The sequence below is a fragment of the Podarcis raffonei genome, chromosome W, assembly GCF_027172205.1.
Source record: "Podarcis raffonei isolate rPodRaf1 chromosome W, rPodRaf1.pri, whole genome shotgun sequence".
Taxonomy (NCBI): domain Eukaryota; kingdom Metazoa; phylum Chordata; class Lepidosauria; order Squamata; family Lacertidae; genus Podarcis; species Podarcis raffonei.
The window spans coordinates 29,121,016-29,141,061 of NC_070620.1; the positions used below are offsets into that span (position 1 = coordinate 29,121,016).

The window sequence follows — 20,046 nt, forward strand, 5'->3', positions numbered from 1 at the left end:
ATCCGGGCTCCATGCAATCGGAGAGGGCGCTTCGGAGCCAGACAGTCAATAGCCCTGGTTAACTCCGCATTCCAACGTGCCACCAGGGAATCAGCTGAAAGGCCATCAACTTGGGATAAAGCATCCCCTACCACTCTCTGGAAGCCAATTGGATCCATTAAGTGGCGGGGGCGGACCATCCGAATTGGTCCCAGCTCCCTGCAGAGGGGAAGGGTCGCAGAGAAGTCCAGTTGCACCAGGAAGTGATCTTACCATGGCACTTCTTTTGTTTCTCTTTTAGTTAGTGTCAGATCACCAAAATCCATAGAGGTGAACACCAAGTCTAAGGCATGTCCACGGCTATGAGTTGGGCCAAACTTATTCAGGGACAGCCCCATGGAGGCCATGCTTTCCACGAAGTCCCGAGCGGCCCCTTGTAAGGTCGTGTCGGCATGGATGTTAAAATCCCCCAGGACAACCAAGCTAGGTGTCTCCAGGAGCATATCCGCCACGACCTGAAGCAGCTCGGGCAGGGAATCCTTGGTGCAGCGGGGAGGTCGGTACACCAGTAGGAATCCTGTACTGCCCCTATTGCCCAACTTCCAGAACATGCACTCATGACTTAAGAGCCTCGGATATAAGATTACCAGGTTAATGTGCTAGTTTAATGGGATAAATGGACTGACAAACCCGGGACCAGGAGGAAGGGACGCTGGATGAAGACTGGATTGCTTTATTTTTTCTTCTTTATTTTGTTACTAGGACTGTCTTACATAACTGATGAATGTTAGAAGGATGTTTGAAACGAAATTGCCTGGCTTTAGTATAAATGTTTAAAGGATTAGGAAAGAACATAATGGTTATGAGAAGTTATTAAAAATAAGATTTAGGTTTTGAATTATAAGGTTTTTTATAAGATAATGAGGAAAATAGAGTAAGGTAATGTAATGAAAGATTAGAATAAATAAAGTGGGGAAGGATTTGCTGAATTAACAAATTGAATTGGAATACAGGAAAGGGAGGGGTGAGGAAGTCCGGGAAATAAGCAAATGAAAGTTAAGTAAAGGAAGATGGAATTGTTTTTAACTATTTTTAATTTGTATTTTTCTTTTTTTTCTTTTTTGCATTTTGTAATATTTTGAAAATTTCAATAAATATCTATTAAAAAATAATAAGAACAGCTTAATTTATGAACAGCTTGATTAAGAACGCTGCAAACCCAGAAGTAGGTGTTTTGGTTTGTGAACTTTGCTTTGGAAGCAGAACATGTTCCGCTTCCTGTTGAGTGTAAATTGAGTCCCCTGCTGCTATGGGAAAGCACGCCTTGGTTTAAGAACGGACTTCCAGAACGGATTAAGTTCGTAAACCAGGGTAACACTGTATTCGGAATGTGGTTGCTCCATAGATTTGTATTGGTGTGCTTGGAATTTTTTTTCTCTTAATGGACTAACACTATGCCCTCGTTATTTTAACAATTTTCAAAGAGGTAGCCATGTTACTCTGTTGCAGCCTAAGCAACTAATTTCTTGGTCTTTAGGTGCCACTGGGCTTTCTGGGTTACTGCAGTTTTCTGTTTTTCTTTTGTCTGCCACCTCTTTGCCTTTCTGTTGTATTGCTTCCTTTCCTGTTTGGTTTAATGCTTAAGCGTCTTTTCAGTATTTTGTCTGGCCAGTTAGCCTGACTCATAAAACAGTTTGTTCTTCCTTGCCTGGATCTTCCAGGATCTTGGCTATATATCTTTTCTAAAACCTTGCACAGTTATTGTGATGGGATGATGAGCTGCTTGTGCGTGAAATTCCTAGTCCCTCAGAGTTTGGCTAAGTCCACAAACCTCTGTCTGTAACGGAGCTCCTTAAGCATGGCTCCGTCAGTCGCTTGTAGAATCCGACAGTGGGCGTTTATGGAACTTCTTCCAGCATATAAAAGTTCCTTAACGGAAACGCATCTTCTGGACTCTCGGCGCGACAGTTTCCGGCGAGGAGTGGGTGTCCCTATAGGAGGTCCTGAAACCTCCCCACTGTTTTCGCTGGAAGTATCTCTGACCCCTCCCTCCGACTCACTTTCCCTTGGAGCTCCTCCTCTCCCCCTGCTGGTTCCCTCCCCAGCTGATAAGTCTCTCTCAGCCTCTGTGAGCCCTTTCACCTCCTGTTTTTCCGATGGCAGTACCCTGACATCCACCTCCCCTCCAGGGCCCCCTTCACCACCTCCCCTCCCCTCCTCTGCGGGCGGCGAGGGAGCAAAACCCCTGAAAGAACCTCCCTCATCTTCCAAAGTCTCGAACACTTCCCTCCACCGGTTGCTGTTTCTGGTTTCTATGTACTCCTCCTCATCGGAGTCTATTCCTTCTTCCAACTCCGATTCCCTGAATCCTTCCAGTTCCTCCTCCTCGTCGGTGGTGCCAAAGTACTCCCTCCGGAACCTCGCTACTGACTGAGGTTTCCTGGGGAACCTTTGGTGGAACGTTTCGATCAAGATCTCGTCATTGACCTCCTCTGCCGTCACCCAGGTGTTTTCCGACTCCGGTTCCCCTTCCCACGCTACCAAATACTCCACCTGATTACCCTTCCACCTGGAGTCGATGATTTCTGCCACATGGTTGCTGCTTTCCCTCTCTTCTAAGACTGGTCCCCGTGTGGAGACCCCTTCACCTTCCCCCCTATACGGTGACAGTAATGACCTGTGGAATACTGGGTGCAGTTTCATGTGGTTCGGTAACCGGAGTCTGAAAGCCACTGAGTTGACCTGTTGAATGACCTCAAATGGTCCCAATCTTTTGGGTCTCAATTTCTTGCAACCCCCCTTGAACGGCAACCCTTGGGTTGACAGCCAGACCTGACTCCCCACCCTAATGGTTTCCCCTTCCCTTCTGCTCTTGTCTGCCTGCCTCTTATATTCTTCTTTGGCCCTTTCTAAGTTGAGTTGGAGTTGACGATGGATCGCTTCCATTTCTTCTACAAAATGTTCGGCGGCCGGACACTCCATCTCTCCCCTCCTCCCCCTGGAAACGCCCTGGGGTGGCACCCATAATTAGCCAAAAAGGGGCTCATCCCGGTGGACACATTCTCCGCATTATTGTAGGCAAATTCCGCTAGCGCCAACTTTTCGACCCAATCGTTCTCTCTGTCATTGACATAACACCTCAGGTATTGTTGGAGGATACCGTTTGCTCTCTCCGCCTGCCCGTTGGTTTCAGGGTGCCTGGCAGTCGAAAAATTGACCTCTACGTGCAGTAAGCTCATGAGCTTCCTCCAGAACCTGGACGTGAACTGTTTGCCTCTGTCTGAGACCACCCTCAAGGGGGCGCCATGCAGCCTAAAAATATGTTCTACAAACAATTTCGCTGTCTCTTCCGCCGTGACTGCATGTGAGCAAGCTACAAAGTGGCCCATCTTAGTTAACAGGTCTACTACGACCAGGATGGCGGTTTTCCCCTTGGATTTCGGCAGATCAGTCATAAAATCTATCGATACCGCCTCCCACGGTCGTTCTGGTGTGGTTAACGGTTCTAATAACCCCGCCGGCGCCCGCCTTTCTCCTTTGGCTCTCTGGCATTGGTCACACCCTCTTACATACTCCCGTACACCTTCCCTTTGTCCGTTACTTCCGTCCCTGCTAGAAAGGCTTTTGCCCCTTCCGAAGCCTTCCCCTCTTTGCAGTGTTCCAGGCAATGTGCTGACCCAAAGGAGACCACTCTCTGATGCCAGCCCACTAGCGGATCATGCAACGCTAGCCAGCTCATTCCCAAAATAATGGGAGCCCCTCCCAAGGTGGCCACATTGAACGCTATCCTTTCGGTGTGCCTGGCAACCCTCATAACCATTGGGACGGTCTGTAGGCTAACTTCTCCTCCCAACAGCTCCCTCCCATCAATCGTGGTCACCTGCAGGGGGTTACTTAAAGGGATTGTCTGTATCTGGTGTTCAGCTGCAAACTCCTTACTCATAAAATTACAGGAGCTGCCTGAGTCCAATAGCGCCTTTATCTTTAGTGGGTGTCCGTTTGCCAGCTCTAGCAACACCTCTATCACTAGGGCTGGTCTTGGAGGTTCCGGCGTGGGCACTTTTACTGCTCCTTGGCCTGGCTGCTGTGCCCTGATGGTGTCCGCCAGGCGTTGGCTTTTACTTGCTCCTGGACTTCCTCCTCCTTTCCCCCAACAGCTCCCGCCATCCCTTGCCATTCCTTTCTTTGCGGGCAGACTCTGGCAAAGTGACCTGGCTGCTGGCAGAGATAACATTTCTTGGCGCTCTTCCCCTCCTTCTTCCGCCCTTCACTGGGATTTGAAACTGCACGCGCGTTGTTCCAATTTCCATCGGCTCTCCTGGCGGGAAAGTTGGCTCCGGAATCTCTGGAATGCGGAAATCCCTCCAACGCTCTCCTTTCCCTTCCCGCTTCTCCAAGGCTCTCGCCTCCTGGCGCGCTCTAATGGTCAGCGCTGATTTGGTCAGCTGGTCCATAGACTCCGCCCTGGGCGCCCGGGAAAGTTCGTCTTTCACCGCCGAAGAAAGCCCCTCTTCGAAAAGCATTTGAATGGGTTCCGCCGATAGATCCCACCCCAATTTATGTATCAACATGGTAAACTCAGTCCAGTACTCACGGACAGATCGGTTCCCCTGTTTACAAGCCATCAACTGTCTGCGCACCACTCCCTGCTCAATGTCGCTGGAAAACATCAGGTCCATGGCGCGAAAGAACTTCCTCGTGTCCTTCAGGATTTCATTATTCCCTGCCATCAGGGGTCTAACCCAGTCTCTCGCCCCCCCTTCGAGATGGCCAACCACAAACGCCACTCGCGATTCCTCGTCGGGAAAGTCGTCAAACTGCAGATTGAGAGCATACTGCATCTCTGTCCTAAAGGCTTGATAGTTCCTGGGGTCCCCCCCCCAAACTTCTGCACCAATCCTGGCATCTTTCTTGCCAGTGGGGCGCCTTTTGCCTTTTCTGCATCCTGCGCCCTCCTCTCCTCGAGCCTCGCTGTTTGCCTCGCTAGCTGGACCTCCAACACCCGGTACCTTTCTTCCAGGCTTGGACCCGCTCCAGCTCCTGCCGCTTCTCCGGTTCCGGCTGGGTTGCTCATGATGCCTCTCTGCACAAGCTGCTTTCAGGGACTGTCGGATTGCTGTGATGGGATGATGAGCTGCTTGTGCGTGAAATTCCTAGTCCCTCAGAGTTTGGCTAAGTCCACAAACCTCTGTCTGTAACGGAGCTCCTTAAGCATGGCTCCGTCAGTCGCTTGTAGAATCCGACAGTGGGCGTTTACGGAACTTCTTCCAGCATAAAAGTTCCTTAACGGAAACGCGTCTTCTGGACTCTCGGCGCGACAGTTTCCGGCGAGGAGTGGGTGTCCCTATAGGAGGTCCTGAAACCTCCCCACTGTTTTCGCTGGAAGTATCTCTGAGCCCTCCCTCCGACTCACTTTCCCTTGGAGCTCCTCCTCTCCCCCTGCTGGTTCCCTCCCCAGCTGATAAGTCTCTCTCAGCCTCTGTGAGCCCTTTCACCTCCTGTTTTTCCGATGGCAGTTCCCTGACAGTTATTGAGAGTCCAAACGTGTGTTTGAAGACTGTGATTGAATTACAAGATGGCCAGGGATATGTTTGTGTGGCTGCTGAATAGACTCCATGTAAATAAAGTACACAGCACCATTTGCCAGTGCTGAGCTCCATTCTGTCTTGACCCTTCCATTTGCAGCATTTTTGTTTTTTTTCCCCAAGTGAATTTTTATTGTTTTCCTTACATATTCTTTTCCAACAAATTGTAATAGCACCATACATTCCCTTTGACTCTGCCGAGTCGCAAACCCCCTCCCTCCCCACAACTGGTATATTTATCCTCTTTCCATCACGCACATCATTCTCATATTAGTACTATTATTCATTGGAGGTATTATGTCAATCCTGCTAGTGTCTTGACCTCTTTACAATTCTTCTTTAAATATTCAATAAATTTACTCCAGTTATTTTGGTATCTTTGATCTCCCTGGTCCCGGATCCTCCCTGACAGTTTGGCAAGTTCTGCATATTCTGTCAACTTCGCCTGCCACTCCTGAATCGTTGGTATATCTTGTACTTTCCATCTTTGGGCCAGAAGGGTCCTCGCGGCAGCTGTAGCATACATGAACAAATTTTGATCTTCTATTTTAATTTCTGTTCCTATTAAGCCTAATAGACATGCTTCCGGTCTTTTGGGGAAAGTATATCTAAATATTTTTTTGAGTTCATTATAAATTGATTCCCAAAATTTTTTTACCTTATCGCAGGTCCACCACATATGGAAATAGTCCCCATCTGCCTTTTTACATTTCCAACATTTTCTTTCTTTTTTCCTATACATTTTAGCTAATTTTACTGGCGTCAAATGCCACCTATACATCATTTTTAGCAAGTTTTCCTTTAAAGCCATGCATCCTGTAAATCTCAAACCCTCCTTCCATAACCTTTTCCACGCATCCAATTCAATGTTATGCCCAATATCAATTGCCCATTTTATCATTGATTCCTTTACTTCTTCGTCTTTTGTATACCATTCTAGCAATAAACTATACATTCTTGATAAAATTTTATCTTTACAGTCTATTAACTCGATTTGGAATTTCGATTTTTTATCTTCGAACCCATTTCTCTTTTTGTCTTCCTTTAATAAGTCACTGATCTGGTGGTATTGCAGCCACCCTGTTAACATCTTTTCAATTTGGTCATATGGTTTGAGCTTTATCCCTTGGTCTGTTTTCCTAGTAATATCCTCATATGTTACTCTTTCCCCTTCCATGTTTACTTTTTTTGTTGTCAACACCTCGATTGGTGATATCCACCACGGTGTCTTTCTTTCCAGGAGGTTTTTATTCCGATCCCATACTTCATATAAAGATTTCCTAATCACATGGTTTAGAAAACCTTTATGTACCTTTACTTTGTTGTACCATAGGTACGAATGCCAACCGTATCTATTGTCGTGGCCCTCTAGATCTAATAGGTCAGTGTTTTCTAAAGTCAGCCAATCTTTTAACCATACCAAGCATGAAGCTTCATAATATAAAGTCAGGTCTGGTAAATCAAAACCTCCTCTCTCTTTCTTATCTACTAGTATCTTCATTTTTATCCTTGGCCTTTTCCCCTGCCAGACAAATTTTGCTAAATTTTTTTGCCAATCCTTAAATTGTCTTATCCCTTTTACCACTGGTATTGCTTGAAATAGAAATAACAGTCTAGGTAGTATATTCATTTTTATCATAGAGATTCTGCCTAATAATGACCATTTTAGTCTGCTCCATATATCCATATCTTTCTTAATTTCTTTCCATACCACCTCATAGTTGTCCTTGTACAGGTTTATATTTTTTGTTGTCATCCAAATTCCTAAATATTTTATTTTTTTAGCTATTGCAATTCTTGAGTCTACTTGTAATTCTTCCATCTCTTCTTTCTTCAGATTTTTTGCTAGCATTTTCGTCTTGTTTTTGTTGAGTTTAAACCCTGATACCTTCCTGTGATGGGATGGTGAGCTGCTTGTGCGTAAAATCCTTGTCCCTCAGAGTTTGGCTAAGTCCACAAACCTCTGTCTGTGACGGAGCTCCTTAAGCATGGCTCCATCAGTCGCTCGTTGAATCGGACAGTGGGCGTTTACGGAACTTCTTCCAGCATAAAAGCTCCTTAACGGAAACGCGTCTTCTGGACTCTCGGCGTGACAGTTTCCGGCGAGGAGTGGGTGTCCCTACAGGAGGTCGTGAAACCTCCCCACTGTTCTCGCTTGAAGTGTCTCTGAGCCCTCCCTCCGACTCACTTTCCCTTGGAACTCCACTTCTCCCCCTGCTGGTCCCCTCCTCAGCTGAATGGTCTCTCTCACCCTCCGTGAGCCCTTTCACCTCCTGCGTCTCAGATGGCAGTTCCCTGACATCCACCTCCCCTCCAGGGCCCCCTTCACCCCCTTCCCTCCCCTCCTCTGCGGGAGGCGAGGGAGCAAAACCCCTGAAAGAACCTCCCTCATCTTCCGAAGTTTCGAACACTTCCCTCCACCTCTTGCTGTTTCCGGTTTCCAAGTACTCCTCCTCATCGGAGTCTGTTCCTCCTTCCAACTCCGATTCCCTGAATCCTTCCAGTTCCTCCTCATCGTCGGTGGTGCCAAAGTACTCCCTCCGGAACCTCGCTACTGGCTGAGGTTTCCTGGGGAACCTTTGGTGGAACGTTTCGATCAAGATCTCGTCACGGACCTCCTCTGCCGTCACCCAGGTGTTTTCCGACTCCGGTTCCCCTTCCCACGCGACCAAATACTCCACCTGATTACCCTTCCACCTGGAGTCGATGATTTCCGCCACATGGTTGCTGCTTTCCCTTTCTTCTAAGACTGGCCCCCGTGTGGAGACCCCTTCACCTTCCCCCCTATACGGTGACAGTAATGACCTGTGGAATACTGGGTGCAGTTTCATGTGGTTCGGTAACCGGAGTCTGAAAGCCACTGGGTTGACCTGTTGGATGACCTCAAATGGTCCCAATCTTTTGGGTCTCAATTTCTTGCAACCCCCCTTGAACGGCAACCCTTGGGTTGACAGCCAGACCTGACTCCCCACCCTAATGGTTTCACCTTCCCTTCTGCTCTTGTCTGCCTGCCTCTTATATTCTTCTTTGGCCCTTTCTAAGTTGAGTTGGAGTTGACGATGGATCGCTTCCATTTCTTCTACAAAATGTTCAGCGGCCGGGACACTCCATCTCTCCCCTCCTCCCCCTGGAAACGCCCTGGGGTGGCACCCATAATTAGCCAAAAAGGGGCTCATCCCGGTGGACACATTCTCTGCATTATTGTAAGCAAATTCCGCTAGCGCCAACTTTTCGACCCAATCGTTCTCTCTGTCATTGACATAACACCTCAGGTATTGTTGGAGGATACCGTTTGCCCTCTCCGCCTGCCCATTGGTCTCAGGGTGCCTGGCAGTCGAAAAGTTGACCTCTACGTGCAACAAGCTCATAAGTTTCCTCCAGAATCTGGACGTGAACTGTTTCCCTCTGTCGGAGACCACCCTCAAGGGGGCGCCATGCAGCCTAAAAATATGTTCTACAAACAATTTCGCTGTCTCTTCCGCCGTGACTGCATGTGAGCAAGCTACAAAGTGACCCATCTTAGTTAACAGGTCTACTACGACTAGTATGGCGGTTTTCCCCTGGGATTTAGGCAGATCAGTCATAAAATCTATCGATACCGCCTCCCACGGTCGTTCTGGTGTGGGTAACGGTTCTAATAACCCCGCTGGTGCCCGCCTTTCTCCTTTGGCTCTCTGGCATTGGTCACACCTTCTCACATACTCCCGTACATCCTCCCTCACCTTGGGCCACCAAAACTCCCTGGTCACCAACCACATGGTCTTGTGTTGCCCAAAATGCCCCGCTGTGGGATTGTCGTGCAGCTGTTTGAGTACTCTCCCCCTCAATTCCCCTTCGGGTATATATAGTGCCCCTTTGTAATACAATGCCCCGTTTCTTTCTTCAAAACCTCCGGGGTCTTCTCCCTCTCTCCTTAAACCTCTGAGCTTATCCTGGGCGTATTCATCATTTACCGTTCCCTCTACCAGTTCCTTTTGCCCCACCCAGGCCGCCCCACACACCCAGTGGTCCTCTGGGATAATATGTCTCTCTTCAGGCGCTCCCTCCCCCTCCAAATATTCAGGTTTGCGAGAGAGAGCGTCCGCTCTGATGTTTTCTGGACCTGGCACATAGCAGATTTCAAAATGGAATTTGGAGAACTCCTGGGCCCATCTCACTTGTCGTTGGTTGAGCACTCGTGCCGTTCTCCAATACTCCAAATTCTTGTGGTCCGTACACACTTGCACCTTATGCTGTGCGCCAATTAGTAAGTGTCTCCATCTCCGGAACGCTTCGTGAATGGCGAGTAGTTCTCGGTCATATACGGTGTAGTTCCTCTCGGATTTGTTCAGCTTACGCGAAAAGAAGGCACACGGTCTCCATTCCAACTTATTGCTCCCTGGCTGAAGCAGCACCGCCCCCACCGCCCGGTCTGAGGCATCAGTTTCCACTCTCATGGGTTTTTGTAAATCCACATGCAGGAGTTGTTCTTCCGAAGCGAATGCCCTTTTCAATTCCTCAAATGCTTGCTCCGCCTCCGCCGTCCAAACGAATTTCTTCTTGCTGCTTAGACAGTCCGTGATGGGAGCCGTTAAGTGGGCAAAGTTCTTGATGAATTTACGGTAAAAGTTCCCAAACCCTAAGAACCTTTGCACATCCTTTTTCGTTTTCGGTGTCTTCCATTCCAGCACCGCCTGGACCTTGCCTGGATCCATGGCTAATCCCTTGTCTGATAAGCGGTACCCCAGGAATTCCACCTCCTTGGTGTGAAACTGACACTTCTCCAATTTCACCCACAGCTGGTTTGCTTGCAGCTGGCTCAGCACTTCCCTGACATCCTTTACATGCTGCTCCTCATTCTCTGAATATATCAGCACGTCATCGAGGAAGGCCACGCAATTCTTGTAGAGCAAAGGTCCCAGGACATGGTTCATGAGCGATTGAAAACAGGCGGAGCCTGATTGCAATCCGAATGGCATAACGAGATATTCAAAAGCCCCCAAAGGGGTGAACATGGTGGTTTTCCATTCATCCCCTTTCTTTATTCGTATCAGGTTGTATGCCCCTCTCAGGTCCAGTTTCGTGAATATCTTTCCCTTCCTCACCCTGGTCAAAATGTCATCAATCCTGGGCATGGGGAAAGTCACTGGTTCTGACACGGCATTTAGCCGCCGGTAGTCCACTACAAGCCTGGGTTTATCCGTGTTTTTTTTGTCCACAAAAAACACTGGGCTCCCCCCCATCGCTCTGGACTCTCTGATGAAGCCCCTCTTCAGGTTTTTATCAATAAACTCCCTTAACTCCTGCATTTCCCTGTCTGACATGGCGTACAGCTTGCCCACGGGGAGCTGGGCCCCAGGGACCAGGTTAATTTGGCAGTCAAAGGCTCTATGCGGTGGTAGTTTATCTGCTTCCCTTTCGCTGAAGACCTTGCTCAGGTCAGCGTATTGTTTGGGCACCTTCCCTTTGTCCGCCACTTCCGTCCCTGCTAGAAAGGCTTTTGCCCCTTCTGGCACCTTTCCCTCTCTGCAGTGTTCCAGGCAATGTGCTGACCCAAAGGAAACCACTCTCTGATGCCAGCCCACTAGCGGGTCATGCAACGCTAGCCAGCTCATTCCCAAAATGACGGGAGCCCCTCCCAGGGTGGCCACATTGAACGCTATCCTTTCGGTGTGCCTGGCCACCCTCATAACCATTGGGACGGTCTGTAGGCTAACTTCTCCTCCCAACAGCTCCCTCCCATCGATCGTGGTCACCTGCAGGGGGTTGCTTAAAGGGAGTGTCTGTATCTGGTGTTCAGCTGCAAACTCCTTACTCATAAAATTACAGGAGCTGCCTGAGTCCAACAGCGCCTTTGTCTTTAGTGGGTATCCGTTTGCCAGCTCTAGCAACACCTCTATTACTAGGGCTGGTCTTGGAGGTTCCGGAGTGGGCACTTTTACTGCTCCTTGGCCTGGCTGCAGTGCCCTGACGGTGGCAGCCAGGTGTTGGCTTTTACTGGCTCCTGGACTCCCTCCTCCTTCCCCCCAACAGCTCCCGCCATCCCTTGCCATTCCTTTCTTTGCGGGCAGACTCTGGCAAAGTGACCTGGCTGCTGGCAGAGATAACATTTCTTGACGCTCTTTCCCTCCTTCTTCCTCCCTTCACTGGGATTTGAAACTGCGCGCGCGCGCGCGCTGTTCCAACTTCCATCGGCTCTCCTGGCGGGAGATGGCAACAAAGGAAAATAAAAATTGGATGTGGAAAGTCTGGCCTGAATTGGAGAGTGAAAAACGGAGAGATCTCCTCGTGTGGAGATCTGAAGACCTAAGGATTACAAATTTGATTAAGGTGGAGGTTGGAGCTGTGGGGATAAACGGACTTGAACATGAAACAAGATTTGGAACACCCCATAGGCTTCACCTTTAAGGATGGAGGTTTGGACGGAAGAAATATGGATCGTGTTGAGCCGGAGCTTCTCCGAGATTTGGTGTTTAACATTAAGGACTATCTTTTTTTTTTTAAAAAAAGATATTTATTAAAATTTTCAAAATTAATACAGTAAGAATATAAAAAGTCAAAAAGAAAAAGAAAAAAAATACGAAAAAACAGAAAAAAATACATAAAAATTAAAAACACATTAAGTTCACCAAAATTTACTTTCATTGACATATTTTCCCGACCTCCTCATACCTCCCCTTTTTGTATTCCAATTCAAGTTATTGATTCAGCAAATCCTTAACCATAATTCTTAACCATATAAATTAACATGTTATTATTTTACTTTTACTCTTTCATCCATTTCCTCAATTTATTTTTGCTAACCTTATTTTCCTTTAATTTAGTTCATTTTTTTTAAAAAAACCAATTTTACCTTATCCAAACTTAAACATCAATACTTATACATCAATACATATTCTTAAAACATTCTTTCTAAAGTCGACCCAAATTCCCTTCCACGAATTTCCTAAATTTCATAAACATTACAAAAACAAAAATAAAAGCAAAACACATTATACTTATGTACCCTTTGGATTCCCAAACCCCATCCCACCCTTTCCCGGTTCCAGTCCCCAACAAATGTCCATCAGTCTTAATCTAATATTTAGCCTGGAGATCTCACATCCGAGGCTCTTAATTCTCTCTCATTTCCTCTCTGCTGGTTTTTTTGATAGTCCTTAAAATTAAACACCAACTCTCGGAGAAGCTCTGGCCCTTCAGGATCCATGTTTCTTTCAACCAGTCCTCTATACTTAAAGGTGGAACCCAAATCTTGTTTCTTACTCCTTTCAAGTCCAAATGTCCCCAAGGCTCCAACCTCCACCTTGAACAAATTTATAATCCTTAGGTCTTTGGATCTCCACATAAGGAGATCTTTCCTTTCTTCAATCTCCAATTCAGGCCAGATTTTCCACATCAAATTCTTATTTTCCTTCATTACCATCATGTCAGGCCTCAAGTCCTCCTTCATCATCTGCAGCTCTTCAGGGACAACATATGTCTCCTTCTCCAAATTCTCAAAGTTGTCAAGTTTCTCTTTCTGTTCAGTTGAATAAACTTCCAGATTCAACTCCTTATCAGTTTCAATGATATTGTTTACAGTTGAGTCCAGAGTTGTAACATTTATAGCCAAAACATCAATTTCGCCTTGCAACTTTCCCAAGAGAACAAAGACTCTGTCCAATTCAGCCTGAATTCTCCCTTCTCCAGCCATTCTTGTAATGTCCCAAATCCCCCTCTAGAGGGATTTTGGTTTCTTAGTGTTCATTCCAATCCAGGTCCAAAAATCCAACTAGTTTGTATCAGTTCTTCCTTGTTTTCAACAAATTATAACAAAATTTGTAACATATATAACCAGCAGAAGCAACAGAAACAAAGTTCTCTTTTTCCGTTTTGACAGCTACTTTGACAGCTGTCAAACTCTTTAGTACCTCATCGACAGGCTCTCTCGCGGAACACTCCCGGGTCCGGGAGGGTGGTACTTCGCTTCCCAAAATTAGCTCTTTATTCTCCAGCAAAATTTCTTATACTGCCAAATCGTGAAATTAAAGTCTTTTACCAAAGAAGGAAAGAAGAAAAGGTTCTCTCGACCTTAGTTAGCAGGTCTTTGCTTTAACTTGTTTACAAGACGGGGAGGCAGACTTCCTTTTTACACCTTCCCCGATCGTGCCTAATTCTTAAAAGCAAAATTTTCTTTACAGTACCAATTTCCGTAGTACTCACGGGTTGTTACTTTTAGAGTCCAATTGTTCAAAAGAAGAAGTCAGCGCTCTCCGACCATGGCAATGCGGCTTCACTCTGCAGGAGAAGCAGTCGACTCTCCGCACCGCGCCGCTCACCCCGTCCCCTGTTCCGAAGCCTTTAAAAAGGCTCCTTCGCGGGTCGGGGGGGGCGCAAATGGTGCCCGCCGAGTCACCAGGTTCACAGGCTTCACCGCCTGTGATTTTTATGGGTCCCCGCGTTGCCGCAGCGGCAAGACCCGGATCCTGCGGAGCCGATTCCCTCCGGAGCTCAGAGGGAATCCGCCATTAGTCGATGGCGCTAACCCGGAAGTCAACTCTGGTTTCTCTTTAGATCGTATAAATCTTTCGCCTTTTAACATTAAGGACTATCAAAAAAACCGGCAGAGAGGAAGTGAGAGAGAATTAAGAGCCTCGGATGTTAGATCTCCAGGCTGACTGTATATTGAGATTGATAGACATTTGTTGGGGACTGAAACCGGGAAGGGGGTATGGGTGGAATAGAAATTGGGAATTTAAAGGGTATATAATTATAATTTGTTTTTTTTTTTTTGCATTATTATTTGTATGAAAATTGGGAAATTCGTGGAAGGGAATTATGGTCGATCTTAGAAAATGTTTTAAGAATAAGTATCGATGAACAAGTTTGGATGAGAGCAAAGATTAGATAAAGTAAAATTGGTTTCTAAGGTGAATTAAATCAGGTGAGGACTTGCTGAGCTAATAATTTGAATTGGAATACAGAGAGGGGAGATGTGAGGAGGTATGAGAAACAAGTTAAAAGAAAAGTAAGTAATGGAAATTCTATGTGTTTTTAATTTTTGGGGGGTTTTTTGTTTTTTGTTTTTGTTTTTGTACTTTGTATTACTTTGGAAATGCTAATAAATATTCATTTAAAAAAATGAATGCAGTCATTTTTTATCTGTTGTGGTGTCTTTTTATATATATATAAAATAAATGATTCTGATTTATTCCTTCTTAAAACTGACGTGTTCTCTCTGGTTGTTGCCACTTGACCATTTAAGGCTTTTAAACAGAGATCTTCCTCAGTCTGCATCTCTATTGGAATAGCTTTTAGATCTTTTAATTATTTTATCACTTGTGTGTTTGGTGCCCTGCGTTCCTTTTGGGAGGAAGAGGGGGATATAAATTTAACAAATAATAATCTACAGATTCTGTTGTTTTCAGCTGGTGTCTTCTTAGGACAGCAGAGTCAGTTGCTCTCTCTGTTCTAGAATTTTATACGGTTTCCCCCCCCCCCCCCCAATTGCAGATCCTGTGCAAGCTTGAAATCACTCGCCTTATTACCCACTTTGAGAAATCAATGCAGGAGGAAGATGACAGTGACCTCTTCATTGTAGACAAAGATGGGGAAACGCAACTGTGCCATTATACGGATTCCAACTTTGAGGAGAACCTCAGAGTGCCATTGTTGGAAATGCTGAAGTACCCCTACCTGTTACTTCATGAACGTCTCAGTGAGTATCTGGTGGCACCTGAACATGATCCAGTTCTCCCCCTGCATTAGTAGTTCAATAAAAGCAGCTATGGAAAGTCTTCTCAGAATACAGCTGGAGGTGATATGTTGACTGGGATTTGTTTTTTTTTTGTTTTACTATCCCCCCCAAAAAAAACCTATTACAAAAGGAGTATTATTTTTATTTATAGAATATATATTCTGCTGCTCATCTAGGGTTGTCACCTTTGGTTGGGCAAAATATGGGACTGGGGGGGGGGGCTAAAATTACTTTACCTGATGCAGAATGAAATGACTTCAAAGCAATCAATCAATCAATGTTATTACGGCAAACAGCCAGCATACTAAACCAGAATTTCTGCATAATTCTCTACATAAGCAATAAAAATGATAAATATGGGGTTTAACAATCAATATACTAATTGAATGTACTTAAAATGTGTGTTTAGAGGAATAAAATACCATAAAAGTTTAAAAGAATAGGAATTTTAACTAAGAACTGTAGCAGTTTATAACATTTTATGCAGCTGTGTAATCTTTTGCTTTCTTTGACTTATGGCTATTGCATAAAATCTAGCTACATTTCCAATGCTGGTCATACTCATAGGGAAGACCCAATGAAATTTATAGATCTAAGTTAGCAACGCACATTAATTTCAATGACTCATATCCTCCACACATGCTGAATTTCTGCCTGTCAGATGAATGGTAAATGTAGAACCCCAGCCAAAGAAAGAAAGAGAGCAACAAATTCTGTTTCTCTTCCTAACAGAGCTTTGCCTCCAATGTCCCTTTCTATATAGCTGCTAATGTCAATTCATTCACACACACACACACACACACACACACATGCCTCATAGTCAGACAAGTTCATCCAACCACTAGGGTTACATCTTTTCTTGTCACATATTTGTTAAAAAGCCCTCGGCGCTGGACCTCAGTGTCCGGGCTGAACGATGGGGGTGGAGACACTCCTTCAGGTATACTGGACCAAGGCCGTTTAGGGCTTTAAAGGTCAGCAACAACTCTTTGAATTGTGCTCGGAAACGTACTGGGAGCCAATGCAGATCTCTCAGGACCGGTGTTATGTGGTCCTGGCGGCCACTCCCAGTCACCAGTCTAGCTGCTGCATTCTGGATTAATTGCAGTTTCCGGGTCACCTTCAAAGGTAGCCCCACGTAGAGCGCATTGCAGTAGTCCAAGCGGGAGATAACTAGAGTATGCACCACTCTCGCGAGACAGTCTGCGGGCAGGGAGGGTCTCAGCCTGCGTACCAGGTGGAGCTGGTAGACAGCCGCCCTGGACACAGAATTAACCTGCGCCTCCATGGACAGCTGTGAGTCCAAAATGACTCCCAGGCTGCGCCCCTGGTCCTTCAGGGGCACAGTTACCCCATTCAGGACCAGGGAGTCCCCCACACCCGCCCGCCCCCCCAAACAGTACTTCTGTCTTGTCAGGATTCAACCTCAATCTGTTAGCCGCCATCCATCCTCCAACCGCCTCCAGGCACTCACACAGGACCTTCACCGCCTTCACTGGTTCTGATTTAAAAGAGAGGTAGAGCTCGGTATCAGTAGAGCTGGGTACTATTTCTGGGTTAGCGGAGTCTGTAACCTGAAGCGTCTGTAACCTGAAGCTTCTGTAACCCGAGGTACCACTGTATTGGGCAAACCAAGTCCTGCCTATTTAAACAGACAGGAATAGCTTCCCTAAGCAGGTCACCATTTGGAGTTTCACCATTTGTCTAGAGGAAAGTAACTCAGTTCTAGCGATTCTGCCAGTCTCTGCTTCCTCTTCCTCCATTTGTAATCTAAGGGGTAGCAAGGTTGGTCTGCAATACAGGGGTATAAGAAGTGCTGAAAAAAATGATGACTTTTTTAAAACCCCACAACCAGTTCTAACAATTGTAGGCGACATGTGCCATCATAAAATATGCATTTAGTTCTGTGTGTGAGAAGGGCGGGGGGAAGCATCTTTCAAAAACAATTAATTGGCAGGATTAATAGAGGACACCAGGATTAACAGAAGACATCAGTGATCACTTGTATTCACACAGACCAGAGCTGCTGCTTTTGGGACAAAACACTAATAATAAAAAGGTAGTGGATCAAAACAAAGAAAGCCCCCTTCCCCAAATGCCTGACCATGTGATTCATTTTGCAAACAAAACAAAGCTAAGCTAAACACACTCCTTTCTGAACTTCATGAAAAGGCGAGTCAGGTATCTCCCTTAAGACGCTTTATAGGATAAAACCATCTGCATAGTGACTGTTCCTGTTCTATGATTCTTTGAGGATGACTTTCATCTTATGCAGGGATCATTTGCCTTCATATTATGGTGGTTCCAACAGCCCTAACATTTGGCGTTCTCTTTTTTAAATTGTTAGGTGAGCTGTGTGTGGAGGCTCTTTGTAAAATGGAGGAAATCAACTGCTCCTACCAGGTGGCTGGGAAACACCCTGGGATCTATCTGCTCATGGTACATCCTAATGAAGTGGTGAGCTGCTTTAATTTCCTTTTTCCGGTTATTCTTTTCTTCCTTTTCAGTTTTGCTACGTAGGATTAAGCTGTCCTAAACAGATGACAGATGAAATAGATCCTCCTTGACACAGTGCACAGTTAAACTATGGAACTTGCTCCCACACAGTGGCATGTGGTCAGTGGACATGGGGGACTAGGCTAGTAACCTAAATCAGAGGTTTTCAACATGTGTGCCTTCATAGTCTGAAGCAATAATGCTTCTGATTGCCAGTTGCTGGAAACCACAGGAACGTGGATGGTCTTGTGCTTGGGTCCTGCTTGTGGGTTTCCCACTGGGGCATCTGGCTGGACACTCTGAGAAGAGGTTATAACAACAACAGTTTATTATTATTACTATTATTATTATTATTATTATTATTATTATTTATTATTATTTATACCCCCCCCATCTGGCTGGGTTTCCCCAGCCACTCGGGACGGGTCCCAACAGAATATTGAAAACACGATAAAACATCAAACATTAAAAACTTCCCTAAACAGGGGTGCCTTCAGATGTCTTCTAAAAGTCAGATAGTTGTTTATTTCCTTGACATTTGATGGGAGGGCATTCCACAGGGTGGGCACCACCACTGAGAAGGCCCTCTGCCTGGTTCCCTGTAACCTCACTTCTCGCAAGGAGGGAACCGCCAGAAGGCCCTCGGAGCTGAAAGATGGGGGTGGAGACACTCCTTGAGGTATACTGGGCCAAAGCCGAAAGGACGCTCAGTTGCGGATATGCCTGGAAGCGAAAGGAAAGTCCAATGCTGTAAAGAAAAATATTGCATAGGAACCTGGAAGGTAAGAACCATGAACCTGGGTAAGTTGGAGGTGGTCAAAAATGAGATGGCAAGAATAAATATTGACATCCTGGGCATCAGTGAACTAAAATGGAGGGGAATGGGCGAATTCAGTTCGGATGACCATCATATCTACTACTGTGGGCAAGAATCCCGTAAAAGAAATGGAGTGGCCCTCATAGTCAACAAAAGAGTGGCAAAAGCTGTACTGGGATGCAATCTCAAAAATGATAGAATGATCTCGATACGAATCCAAGGCAGACCTTTTAACATCACAGTAATCCAAGTTTATGCACCAACTACTGGTGCTGAAGAAACTGAAATTGAGCAATTCTATGAAGACTTACAACACCTTATAGAAGTGACACCAAAGAAGGATGTTCTTCTCATTATAGGGGATTGGAATGCTAAAGTAGGGAATCAAGATAAAAGGAACAACTGGCAAGTTTGGCCTTGGAGTTCAAAACGAAGCAGGGCAAAGGCTAATAGAGTTCTGTCAAGAGAACAAGCTGGTCATCACAAACACACTTTTCCAACAACACAAGAGACGACTCTACACATGGACATCACCAGATGGGCAGCATCGAAATCAGATTGATTATATTCTCTGCAGCCAAAGATGGAGAAGCTCTATACAGTCAGCAAAAACAAGACCTGGAGCTGACTGTGGCTCAGATCATCAGCTTCTTATAGCAAAATTCAAGCTTAAACTGAAGAAAGTAGGAAAAACCACTGGGCCGGTAAGATACAATCTAAGTCAAATCCCTTATGAATACACAGTGGAAGTGAACAGGTTTAAGGATTTAGATTTGGTGGACAGAGTGCCTGAAGAACTATGGATGGAGGCTCGTAACATTATACAGGAGGCAGCAACGAAAACCATCCCAATGAAAAGGAAATGCAAGAAAGCAAAGTGGCTGTCCAACGAGGCCTTACAAATAGCGGGGGAGAGAAGGCAAGCAAAATGCGAGGGAGATAGTGAAAGATACAGGAAATTGAATGCAGATTTCCAAAAAATAGCAAGGAGAGACAAGAAGGCCTTCTTAAACGAGCAATGCAAAGAAATAGAGGAAAACAACAGAATGGGAAGAACCAGAGATCTGTTCAAGAAAATTGGAGATATGAAAGGAACATTTCGTACAAAGATTACCATAATAAAGGACAAAAATGGAAAGGACCTAACAGAAGCAGAAGACATCAAGAAGAGGTGGCAAGAATACACAGAGGAATTATACCAGAAAGATATGGATGTCTCGTACACCCCAGGTAGTGTGGTTGCTGACCTTGAGCCAGACATCCTGGAGAGTGAAGTCAAATGGGCCTTAGAAAGCACTGCAAATAACAAGGCCAGTGGAAGTGATGGTATTCCAGTTGAACTATTTAAAATTTTAAAAGATGATGCTGTTAAGGTGCTACACTCAATATGCCAGCAAATTTGGAAAACTCAGCAGTGGCCAGAAGATTGGAGAAGATCAGTCTACATCCCAATC

General features: G+C 45.7%; 1 protein-coding gene across 2 annotated transcripts in view; it reads left to right on the forward strand.

Annotated features, from left to right (window-relative positions):
- Window positions 1-20,046, forward strand: part of LOC128406134 (probable helicase senataxin) — a 177,508-nt gene that overhangs the window by 48,703 nt on the left and 108,759 nt on the right. Inside the window, exons 3-4 of one of the 2 annotated variants that reach the window (XM_053373158.1) lie at window positions 15,036-15,240; window positions 17,627-17,736. In XM_053373158.1, coding sequence (XP_053229133.1) covers window positions 15,036-15,240; window positions 17,627-17,736 — 315 coding nt within the window. Of the gene's footprint in view, window positions 1-15,035; window positions 15,241-17,626; window positions 17,737-18,471; window positions 18,558-20,046 lie in introns of those variants that run through there. The other variant, XM_053373157.1, reaches the window with a different exon arrangement.